At 44.9% G+C, this 12,772-nt stretch overlaps 1 protein-coding gene across 1 annotated transcript in view; it reads left to right on the top strand.

Annotated features, from left to right (window-relative positions):
• Positions 1 to 12,772, top strand: part of UNC13D (unc-13 homolog D) — a 64,124-nt gene that overhangs the window by 6,485 nt on the left and 44,867 nt on the right. The window contains exons 2-5 of the mRNA XM_056862128.1: positions 6,189 to 6,221; positions 8,217 to 8,324; positions 8,820 to 8,879; positions 11,799 to 11,865. Coding sequence (XP_056718106.1) covers positions 6,189 to 6,221; positions 8,217 to 8,324; positions 8,820 to 8,879; positions 11,799 to 11,865 — 268 coding nt within the window. The remainder of the gene's footprint in view (positions 1 to 6,188; positions 6,222 to 8,216; positions 8,325 to 8,819; positions 8,880 to 11,798; positions 11,866 to 12,772) is intronic.

Raw genomic sequence — 12,772 nt, forward strand, 5'->3', positions numbered from 1 at the left:
TTTATTTTGATTAGGGCTCAGTTGAAAGGGTGGCAATATTGGGTTTATGAACATTTTCGGCAGTAATGAAAAACATATGTCCTCTGTGATCCCCCCCCCCTCTCTCAAGTGATTTGTTTAAAAAGAAGCTCAAAATGTTTGCCCATTCAGCAAATATTGCCCTTACTCTGGATCTGGCCTCATTGATCTCGGCGTATAACCAGTCTGATTGGTTAGAGGGAATTACTGGAATGTATGTGAAGAAAGGTAAGTGGAATGTATGTTTAGCTTGAGGATAGGCATGGATTGGGAGAGAACAGCAAATGGTCAAAGACAAAAATTTGTGGAATGATTGCTATTTTGTCTCAGAGCAGTGCTGCAGGTAAGGGGATGAAGTCAGATCGTTTGTGACAGCACCAATACAAAATGCAAGGGAGGAACCTGCTTGCTAATACTTCAGCCTGTCTTTGGCACCAGTTTTCAGAGGTATTTGTTCTGGGTGGGATGTTGAGAACTCCACACAGGTCCCTCAGCACATGCAGTTGAGGAGTCCATCTGTATGGTAGTGGTTTTCAGGACTGGATCTGGGGGGGGGCAGGTGCCCTGGGAGGCAGGTAGAGAAGGGGCGGCAGGCGGCAGCAGGAGGTGGGTGAGGATCGTTTGGAAGAGATGGCTTGTTCTGCAGTGTGCCCTCCCTGTTCCCCTGATTAGGCTGCTGCTAGGAGGTGGGGGGAAGGGGGAGGGAGAGGGAGACCCTGGGCCTCAGAGAGGAGTTGCAGCCCTGGGTAAAGCAGAAGCTGTTAGTCGGGCAAGAATATGGCAAGTGAAGAGGAGGGAGAGCTAAAGGTTCTTGAGGAGATGTTCAAAGATCTCAAGTTCTATGCAGTGGGAGACATAGACCCCCCCCCCAGGTAACCTTTCTTGGCCTCGCTAATCTCCCTCCGTCCCCTGGCCAAGGCACCTTCCACTCTTCCACCTACAGGACCTTCAAATTCCTTGTCTTCCCACCCACCCCTTTCAAGGACTGCTCATTGACAGTGGTCGACTCGTGGTAGGCCTTGTGCATGCGAGATTCTGGGGGGATCTTAGGGCAAGTTCTAAACACTCACAGGGGGAGCCTGATTTTACACCTTGGGGAAGGGGGGGGAACGAGAACGGAGGGCCCCTCATTTTGTACTTTTGCCCCCTTCAAACAATGTAGATCCGGCCCTGCTGGTTTCACAAATGAAAGTGCATGTGATTATAGAGAAGTCAGTCAACGAAACATTGAGAATTTCTTTGGGTTTAGTCAACGGCGTACACAGGACTCCAGGACGTGTTGAGACACTGCTGCTCTGTTGCTGGGAAAGGAGGGCTCTGCACATTTCCGTTTGCTGTTACAGTGGTCAGAGTCTGATAAAGAGTGTGGTTTCCTCCTAAGCATGTGAGCTGGTGGGAACGGTTCACCGGTAGGGTGATCTGCTTCAGTCTGAAGCATATATACACTTCAGCGGCAATGTCCTCCACTCAACTTGGGCTCTCCCTGGCCCATTCCAGTATGGAGCCCGACAGTTTGAACCAAATAGGGGAAATCCCCAGAGAAGACTGCAGAAAAGTATGTAGCATTTTTACTATAGGACCCAATTTAAAGTGAAACTAATACTGAATGTCTTTCTTTGCTACTCCTCTCACTTTCATGGCTTGCTTCCACCTGCTAAGATACTTTTGGAAGTGCTGGATTTAAATGTTGAGTTTTTGAGATGTTGAATGTTTTTTGGAGGATGTTGGATTTAACTATATTACATTTGTATTCTGCCTATCCTCTGAAGAGTTCAGAGCAGCACACTAACAGTGTGAGGTTAGGGTTGCCAGGTCCCTCTTCGCCATCGTTGGGAGATTTTTGAGGCGGAACCTGAGGAGGGCGGGGTTTGGGGAGGAGAGGGACTTCAATGCCATAGAATTCAATTACCAAAGCGGCCATTTTTCTCCAGGTGATCTGATCTCGATCAGCTGGAGATCAGTTGTATTAGCAGGAGATCTCCTGCTACTACCTCGCAGTTGGCAACTCTATGTGAGGTAGTTTAGGTGGTGACTGGCATCATAGATTAGTAGGGATTTGAGCCAAGGTGTCCAACATCTAAGTCCAGTATTCTAGCCATTTTATTATCCTGGTTCCTGGAGAAAGGGTGCTGAGGTCTACTCTAACCTTACTTTTTGTGGGTGTGTGAGGTGGATATCAGAATCTGAAGAGGTTGTCCTAGCTTTGGGAGAGATGGGCAAATCTGAATAAGCACCTATATAATGGATGAACACCACTTTTGCTTTGTAAGAAAGGACAACGTTGTGAGGATCTTAGCTCCTCAAAACTCAATTTCTTAAGTTGTGACAGGTAACCAAAACATCAAGGATTTGGTACCTAGATAGCTGTAAAGTTGTTTGTCAAGTGCCAATCTGGGGAAGGATAATGGAAATCCCATGCACATTTGTTGACCTATTGCAGGGAAACTTCTTATCCCTTTCGTCTGAAGCACATTGCTCAGGAGATCTTTGCAGTCCACCCTATTCCTAATTCTACACACAATCTCCAAAGTCCTCAGTTCTTACTACTTCATATACGGGAAGGGTTGAGCAGTGGGAGACAGTTTACTTTCACAAGATATTATAGTTCTGCTGTACACTGAATTGGTCAGGCTGCACCTGGAGTATTGTGTGCAGTTCTGGAGGCCTCACTTCTAAAAGGATGTGGACAGAATCGGGAGGTTGCAGAAGAGAGTGATGAAGATGATCAGGGGCCTGGAGGCCAAGCCCTATGAGGAAAGGCTAAGGGAGTTAGGAATGTTTAGTCTGGAGAAGAGGAGGCTGAGGGGGAAGTGATTGCTCTCTTTAAGTATTTGAAGGGCTGTCACTTAGAGGAGGGCAGTGAATTATTCTTGTTGGCAGCAGAGGATAGGACTTGCAATAATGGGTTTAAATTGCGAGATAAAAGCTACCGGCTGGATATTAGGAAAACATTTTTTACAGTAAGAGTTGTTTGACAGTGGAATCAGCTACCTAGGGAGATGGTGAGCTCCCCCTCACTGGCAGTCTTTAAGCAGAGGCTGGACAAGCACTTGTCAGGGATACTCTAGGCTGATCCTGCATTAATCAGTGGTTCCCAACCTTTTTTTGACCAGGGACCACTAGGACTTTTTTGTTCAGTGCAGGGACCCCAAGGTTCAAAATATTCCGAGAATGTGAAAATAAACTTTAATCATAACTGTTAGTTAAACATTAAACTTAGAATAATATTTGAATATATTTTTATAATAGAAAACTTTTAATTGAAAATATTAATTTATTATGGGTTTATAACTTTGTTTCGCAGACCTTAATTTAGTTCTCGCGGACCCCCGGTTGGGAACCAGTGGACTAGATGGACTGTATGGCCCCTTCCAACTCTATGTTTCTAGGAGACATGGGGCTTGGCCTGGGTCAGGAATGAGTTTTAGTTCAGGAATTCTTGGGCAGTAAGAGACTCAAAGAGGTTGGGGTTATACTCGTATATATCATTAAACTATGTCATTATCAAATCTCTTGTTTGCTATGTGATTTTAGCTGTCTTACTGTCCTGGCCAAACATCTGGTATAATGGGAGAGATTTTTGCACACAAGCAAAATCACTTTCTAGAAAGGGAGCTTCTCTGGTCACCTTGATGTTGGAATGTCCTTGATAAATGCATGGTGACCATCCTGCTTACCTTAGGCAGTCAGCCCAAGTTTTCCTGGAATAATTTTCCCAGAGCCCAAACAGGAGCCACTCAGTTTATGAATAATGTTATGACCAGTACCTATGGGACAGCATGTATCTCTTGTTCAAGTCTTTTTAATGTATTGGGAATGGGGAGAACACTTTTAATACAAAACTGGCTAGTAAGAACATAATGGTGTGTCAGGTTAGAAGCATACAGTTTCATACCTTGAGAAGCACATATCAAGATGCACAGTTTTCCTATGAAGAATACAAAGGGCATGTAGCGTGGCTGCTGAAAACAACACTTCTAACTCTGTTTCCAAGACTAGAAATAGAGGTTAGGATCCCTACATCTCTTTCAGAGTTTAATAATTATTAGCATTAAGCGTCAACAAACGACTTCCAAACAAAGACAACCCAGACCCAACCGAAACATCATATAAAAATGATCACAGAACATACTGACTCCATGAATCCCCATAGTTGACTCTGAGCTGCATTTGTTTTTGGGTTGTATGTGATCTGCTGCTGTGGGTTAGATTAATTTGTAGGTTGGTCACCCTACATTATGACCTTTTAACGGCTACAGTCTCCACTAGATTGGGACCAAGCCCCACATTTCACATACACACAAACATAATATCTCCTTTTACTCAGACTTCTATCAATGGTAATGGATTGTTATTAGGCTTGCCAGGTCCCTCTTCACCACCGGTGGGAGGTTTTTGGGGCGAAGCCTAAGGAGGGCAGGGTTTGGGGAGGAACTTCAATACCATAGAGTCCTATTGCCAAAGCAGCCATTTTCTCCAGGTGAACTGATCTCTATCAGCTGGAGATCAGTTGTAATAGCAGGAGATCTTCAGCTAGTACCTGGAGGTTTGGAAACTAGTACAGGAGCGAAACACTGCTTAAACAAAGTGCAAATAGATTTATAAATAGCTACATGCAATTACATACAGTATGAGACATTATATACAAAAAGACCTACAAGAAGTCATTCATAAACATTCATATTTTTAGATGTCCCCAAACCGGGTACAGATTCTTCTGTTCTTCTGGATACTATTGGCATCCATTGTACAACATGAAATTAGTTTGTGGAAGAAGAATCTGTACCCGGTTTTGGGACATCTAAAAATATGAATGTTTATGAATGACTTCTTGTAGGTCTTTTTGTATATAGTGTCTCATACTGTATGTAATTTCACGTAGCTATTTATAAATCTAGTTGCACTTTGTTTAAGCAGTGTTTCGCTCCTGTACTAGTTTCCAAATCTGTTGATAATTGTACAGTGCTGTCTATTTTTTCCAGTACCTGGAGGTTGGCAGCTCTAATTGTCATGGCAGCCACATGGTTTCCCTTTCCTGGAACACACATTTGGAGTATTACATCCCATTAATTTTCAAAACCTTCTTTACAGCAGTGTCCCTTTTATTAGTCATAAATTTGTCCAGTCTGTTAACAATCTATGTATAAGCCAGCAGTTAATGCCAACTTTCTGGAGCTGATGACTCCTCTAATTGAGTACATACTTATGAGTCTTTTTTTCCTACAGACGTTTGCCCATTAAGTTCGCTCTGCTAATAGTGTGAGCAGCCTCACCCAAACTGAAAAGAGCTGTAGTCTAAAACTTTTCCCCGCCCCCCACTGCAAAGTATAGCACAACTATTCAAGCTATGTAAACCCTTCCTATTTTTCTAGGATATAACTGCTATTCCTGGTATGGTAACAGTTACTGCAGATTTTCATGCAGCGCACTCAATTGACACTCTAAAGCTGTCAACGATAGATGTTAATGTGCATAATTTGATGTGATTAATAATGGCACTTTCTTTCAATGCACCGTGAATAAATGTTAACTGTTACAGTGAGAAGAACTGCTTGTTGTGAGAGAAGATGTCACATGCTTGCGTTATGAGATGAATATCGTGCCAAGTCACCACTGGTTGATATCCTTTAAAAAGATGCTGGGAGGAGTGTCTAAGCTATAACCTTTGACACAGATGCCATCCATGCACCTCAGCCCCCACTCTGCTTGCATCCAGAGGCACTTCTGGGGTAGTTTGTCTCTTGCTTCAAAGCTGAGCCCTCTAATGGAAATCTGGTTCTGAGAGGGAGCTCTGCCAAACACTGCCTTTCATAAATCTTGATAATATCCTCTGCACAGTGATTGCTGCAGCTGGGAAGCTCAAAATATATGAGTGTGGGAGTCAATCTGTTGGCTCTGTTTCTTGTATTTTACAATGTGTTTTGCAAAAGCATCATATTATTTTTACCATAATTGACAAGAGACTCTTTGTGGTTGTCACTATGCTAGATTGAGAGACTGGGATCTTTATCCGATTTCAATCCCTATGTTCTGTTGAGCAAATAAAAATAGCTCAATTTTCAGTTGGAAAAGATCGAAGGCCCTTTATATGTACATCGAAACTGTAACAGGGATGAATATAGTTGATCTACAGTGAGTTGTTGAAAATCTGTTTTTCTGGTTTCTTCTAGATGGACCTATCCCATAAATTTTCTAAGAGAGAGGTAAGTATCTAGTTGACTCCCCAACAATGAATCTAGTTGACTCCCCAACAATGAATATAGTGTAAGATGAGTTCTGCCAGATCAGGCCAGAGGGGCATTTAGTATAGCATCCTGTTTCCATCAGTGACCACGATGCCTGATGCTGATCTCACAAATAGAAGGCAACAATCCTCCCCTTTTGGTGACATAAGAACATAAGGAAAGCCATGCTGGATCAGACCATCAAGTCCAAGCTGTCTGGTCACACAGTGGCCAACTAGGTGACTTGAGGAAGCCCACAAACAAGACAACAGCAGCAGCATTGTCCTGCCTGTGTTCCATGTCACCTAATACTGGAGAGAATAGGTATGCATCATGACTAGTATTCATTTTGACTAGCAGCCATGGATAGCCGTATCCTCCATGAACATATCCACTCCCCTCCTAAAGCCTTCCAAGTTGGCGGCCCTCACCCCAGCACTGGTATTCACAGGCATGCCACCTCTGAAGTGGGAGGTTCCATTTAGTTAACATAGTTAATGGCCATTGCTAGGCCTATTCTTCATGGATTTATCTAGTCCCCTTTCAAAATCAGTGGCCATTTCCACATCTTGTGGCAACAAGTTGCATAAGCAAATAATTTGTGGGTGAAAAAAGTAGTACACCCCTTCATTTAGAGTTTTGTTGGGCAATTCCCAAGTACTACATGATGTGCCAGCATGATGTAGTGGTGAAGAGCAGTGGTTTGGAGCGGTGGACTATAATCTGGAGAACCAGGTTTGATTCCCCACTCCTCTACATGAGCGATTGATGCTAATCTGGTAAACTGGATTTGTTTCCCCACTCCGACACATGACGCCAGCTGGGTAACCTTGGGCTAGTCACACTCTCAGCCTCACCTACCTCATAGGGTGTCTGTTGTGGGGAGGGTAACTTGGGCTAGTCACACTCTCAGCCTCACCTACCTCATAGGGTGTCTGTTGTGGGGAGGGGAAGGGAAGGTGATTGTAAGCCGGTTTTCCTCCTTGAGTGGTAGAGAAAGTCGGCATATAAAAACCAACTCTTCTGCTGCTGCAGTTAAATAGAGATTGATTTGTCACCTGTGGAGATTCTGTAGATCTCCTTGAACAGACAGTGCGAGTGGTATAGAGGCATAAACAAGAAAGTAGTTGATAATGTTTAAAGTGTCCAGCTTTCATTACTGAGAAATCGTCAGGAGTGTTTCATTCTTCATCTCCTATATGTTTACAACCACGGTTACTTTCCAGTCATAAAATCAGCTGTGGGCTGGCTCAGCAGAGAACCTCTTGGAGTCTTTGTGGCAGATGTAAATGCAGAGCTGTCTGGTCATGAAAGTTCATACTCTGCCAGAAATTTTGTTAGTATTTTAAGTGCTACTGGACTCTTGCTCTTTTCTACTGCTTTTGACAGACTAACACGGCTACCCATCGTGATCTGTCTGGCCTGTACAGGCAAACTCTGTGGTGCTTCCTACCACCCCTCCTGATCAGTTCACAGTTCTGTGTCTTCCATCTCTGGCCAAACCATATCATGCCCCTCTTTAGAAAGCACATCCTGTGGTTGCCTAGCAACTGCAGCTCTCCTTCCTCTTTCCCTAAACCTGCTGGGCTGGACCATGACTAAAGCTGTAAATTGCACCAGCAATGATACCGATGGGGGAGCTCCAAGGGGCTGCTTGCTAGGATACAGGTTTCATGTGCCCTCTGGTGGGCTGGCCCTGAATCTTGAGAGGGGCCCCGGCTGAGTGGTAGAGCATCTGCTTGGCATGCAGAAGGTCCCAGGTTCAATCCCCGGCATCTCCAGTTAAAGGGACTAGGCGAGCAGGTGATGTGGAAGACCTCTGTCTGAGATCCTGGAGAGCAGCTGCTGGTTTGAGCAGAAAAAACTGTTCAGGATACTTCTTGATCAGCAGATTTCCAAGATAGAGAGCAAGCAAGAATGCTAATTCATTAGATGTTGACTTGATTATGATCTGCTCCCAATATTCTATTACAGCTCACCTTGCTATATGAAGAAGTCCTCTATTCTATTCTCCATCGCTTGGGCAAACCAGAGCCTACCCATGTTGCTGATCCAGAAGAGCTGTATGCATATGTGCAAAAGGTCAGACCAAAGGGCCAAATCCATCTGCCTCATCATCCAACTCAAAGTCTGCAGTTGCTTCTTTATTTTAAGTTGTATGTTTTTCCCTATCTGTTTCGTTCACACGACTTATAAGAAATGGCTGCCTCTGTTTCCCTAATCTCCTCCCAAATAATCTCTTATGATTAAACTACTGCTGTCTTCAGTATGGTTAGAAATGATGTCCCCAAGGCCTTTTGTCACAGAGGAACTGTAAGAAAATAAAAGAGAGAAGGGAACTGAAACCAGAGAGGTAATGGCAGATATTCCCTTAAATGGCTTACCAGAAGAGTCTGGCTGTAGAACCCAAACATGTATGAGTTTAGGGTGTAAGGGGCTAATCCCAGAACATTTGTTGCTGACTCTCTTTCATACTGCTTGGGATGATGGGACTTCCCCCCCAGAAAAAAAATTGATTAGAAAATGGTATGATATTAAAATTGAATTCTGTTCTAATAACTTCTGTTTAAATGACAGGTTTTTAATATGGATCCAGAAGAGCATAATATTATATTACAGAGGACCAAAGAACTGGAGGTAAAATCTGACTCAAGGCACATGAAATGTGCGTATGTTATATGCAAACATGCACAGGTTGGGATATATGCTTGTGTGTCCCTCCAGGACAATGTTATTAGTGCATGTATGGAATCATGAGTTGGTCTGGGGTGCCTCAAAGTAAACTATGACTCTAATTTCAGTGCAAGTGAAATACCTGCTATGTGCAAGAAACATAATTGTTGTTGTGAAGGTGAGATGACTCCAAATACCATACAGTGTTCTTTCCCAGATGATATTTATCTTGCAGATCCCATGTAGGATGTTCGTTGGGTCCATGCATGCAAATGCAGAAAAGAAGGGTATACTGCAAAAGTGTAGACTTCTTCTTGTTATTAGGGGATAAACTGATTGGGCATATATTTTGCATTAATGAACTGGAGCATTTCCTTTTTTGCAGAAGCAAGTATTGAAATGGTGATCACTGCCCTCTATTTATGAGGATAGGGTGGATAATCCATGACTAGGACTGAATAATCCATGTGGCATGTTCTTGATTAGGTGCTCTGATGGCACCGGTGTCCATTCTATTAATTATCCTGTTGCTTTGGCACAGATAATCAGAGCGACAAGATAAATGCCAGCAGTGGCTTTAGCAAGACCAGCCTTCTAGCAATTGTGGCTCTACTGAGCAGGGAAAAATAGGGATAAGTGGCCCTTTCCTGGATAATCTACACCTAAATCACAAAATGAGAGACCAGGGTTCATTATCTGCCTTGAAAGTTGCTTCTGACCCACAAGCTCCACAGTTCTCAATGGACAATAGAAGAAACTAATGCTGAACGTTCATTCCACCTCCCTAAAGCTCCCGCTGGTTGCCAGATGGGACCTGGCAACCCTATGGTTAAATCTGTGGAATAGTACAAGTTCCTATCTAAAGGGTCCCAGAGGAATATTAAGTGCACAGATTAATGTGATATAACTGAGAGGCTAATTCTAAAAGTCTCTTCTGTATGGCTACTCCAGTGGTCGGCAAACTCATTAGTCAACAGAGCCAAATATCAACAGTACAACGATTGAGATTTCTTTTGAGAGCCAAAACGCCTTTTAACAACCATTCATGCACGGGAGGTTTTGCCTTGGATTTGCCGCTCTCTAGATGCACATTTTCCCCATCTGCATTCTCAAAACTCTGCAGGGGGGCTTATTGTTGAGTTTTGAGAATCTGGATGGGGAAAATGTGCATCTGAGTGGCAAATCCAAGGCAAAACCTCCCATTCATAAATGGCCAATAACCCCCCATGCAGAGTTTTGAGAATCTGGATGGGGAAAATGTGCATCTGAGTGGCAAATCCAAGGCAAAACCTCCCATTCATAAATGGCAAATAACCCCCCACGCAGAGTTTTGAGAATCTGGGTCTTTCGCCTCACCTACCTGCCTGGTCCTTTAACCGGAGATGCCGGGGGGTTGAACCTGGGACCTTCTGCGCGCCAAGCAGAGGCTCTGCCACTGAGCCACAGCCCCTCCCCATGGCCCTCCAGGGTCTCAGGGGGAGGTCTTTCCCATCACCTGCTTGCCCGGTCCCTTTAACTGGAACAGCCGGGGGTTGAAGCCGGCGCCTCCTGCCGCCTGGCCAAACGCGCCTTGCTGGAGCACTACCAGGCTGGCGGGCCGCCGCGCGAACTCTGCTGAAACTTGGAGCCGGGCTGGGCGTGCGGCCGGGATGCCCTGACTTCCTGCGCTGCTTGGCTAAATTTAGATGGGGGAGGCGCTGCCGAGGGGCCTGGCCTGCGCCCCCTCCAGCCCTGCCAGCAGCCGTGCGCTCTGGTGCGTCCCCGCCGGCACTGCCCTCCTGCGCTCGGCCCAGCGGTTCCGGGGCTCACCATGCTTGCCATAGTAGTTCTCCTCGCTGCCCACCATGCCCGCCGCCCCGGCTCGGCCCTGCCCCCCGCTGCTGCCTCCTCCTCCTCCACAACGCCTCGGCCTCCTCCTCCAGCCAAAACAAGCGGGGAAAATCCCGCCCACTGATTGGCTGCCGCCGCCCGCCTTGGTGCCGCCGGCCCTCGAGCGCCGCATGCAAAACCCAGCCGCGCTGTGAGGGGAGGGAAAGGGGGGAGGAGGAGGAGGGGGGCCCTTTCCAGAACCGCACTCAAGGGGCCAAAGAGCCGCATGCGGCTCGGGAGCTGCGGTTTGCCGACCACTGGGCTACTCCAAGGTTTAAGGAGATTGCTATGTTTTCATGTAGCAGTGGAACAACAATGACTGAATTTGTAATCTTAGTGTTGTTGGCTTGGATCCCACCTAGATTTTTCTGAGCACAAGGGAGGCAATTTTCACTGATTCCCCCTTTCTTCAGCAGCCAACCCCTCACCACTATCCCCCACAAATGCTGCTAGAGGGGACAGGACCTCCCCAGCAATAGCTTAGGGATGGAGTCTCCCATGGGATGTGCCCATGGAAATCTAGGCCAGATCGAAGCCATTGAAGCCATTGAAGTCAATTGCTGTGATAAGTGGCGATGTTTCTAGATCTTGTATTTCACTGAAAAATACGTTATCTTACTTAACCTGCCACCCCAAGCAATGATACAACTTTGAATTAAAAATTATTTTTATTGTAAATGCTTCAGTATTGATGATGAAAAAGTAAAGTAATGAAAAATGTAAAATGTAAAAAACACACTAGTATATGTAAAATATATGAGAGTTAGATTACATGGAAAAATCTAACAGATTCTAGCAAATTAGTACAGATCTGGATACAGTACAGTCTTACATTATTGTTACCTGCCAGTCATTTTATACAGTCATTTAGCTTCGTTTATATTCTACCCTTCCACCAGAATAGCATACTTTTTTGATAACTAGTCTAAAATCATTTGGAGGTTCCATAATGCATGGTGGCTTGTGGCTAGCTTTAATTCTTCAAATGAGACCTGTTTGTTTTGCTCCTTTCAGAGTCCAATCTTTTGTCTTAAAGCAACTGTGAAGCAAGCCAGGGGAATTCTGGGTAAAGATGTCAGTGGTGAGTAGGACTATGTCTACAGCTCAAATAAGGAAAGGCTGGGGACTCTCCTTCTGTTCAAGCCTGGGCTCTGCTTCTAAAATCCCTGTTTGGGAATACCCATTATCCTATTTGAGGGTGACAGCGCACATCTGCCTTGAAAACCTTTGTGCTGACCTCCAAGCAAAGCCATTTCCTTAATGTTAGAAAGTAGCTAACAGGCCAAGGTTCAGAACGTCCTTGTTTGAGAATTGGCTCCGCAGGCAATGTCAACGTCAAAACCTTTATTGGCATAAATAACATCTGCCGAGAACGCAATTCGTGAATAGCATTCATGAATCCGTTTTGCTTGCTGCAAAAACATGGCTATGTAGGGCTCCACAGGCAACATCTAAAAGCATTTGCTTCCCTACTACCTGAAGAGTTCTGTTGATGCTATTGACCTAGCATGTATGTACTGTACACTCTAAACACCTATATGTGGGCAGGGCTCAAAACATAGAACCATCCATAGAAGAGGGGGCTTATACAGAAAGAGGAGCAAGTGTAATCAGCACTTTAGTATGGTCGTTATCCATCCATTATAGGCTGAGAACTCTACACCTAGAGTCCATTCTCCTGAACCAACAGTAATTTCTGGCACCTCACTATTTATTATCTTTGGCAAAGTTCAAAGTATTTGGGACTAGCACTAGGACCTGACGGAAGGACACCAGATGCACAGCGGGTTGAAGTGATTTCTAAACTCCCCCGCCCCACCGATGTCCCTTCGCTCAGAGCCTTGCTAGGAACCTTCAATTTCTCATGTTACTTCATTGAGTCGTTCTCTGATAAGGCGAGACCCCTACACGCTCTTCTCAAAAAGAACGTTCCATGGACATGGGGAGCAGGATGAGGCCAGACTCCCCTAGCCTGCAATCCTGTTGAG

This window comes from Euleptes europaea, chromosome 1 (genome assembly GCF_029931775.1).
Source record: "Euleptes europaea isolate rEulEur1 chromosome 1, rEulEur1.hap1, whole genome shotgun sequence".
Lineage (NCBI taxonomy): Eukaryota > Metazoa > Chordata > Lepidosauria > Squamata > Sphaerodactylidae > Euleptes > Euleptes europaea.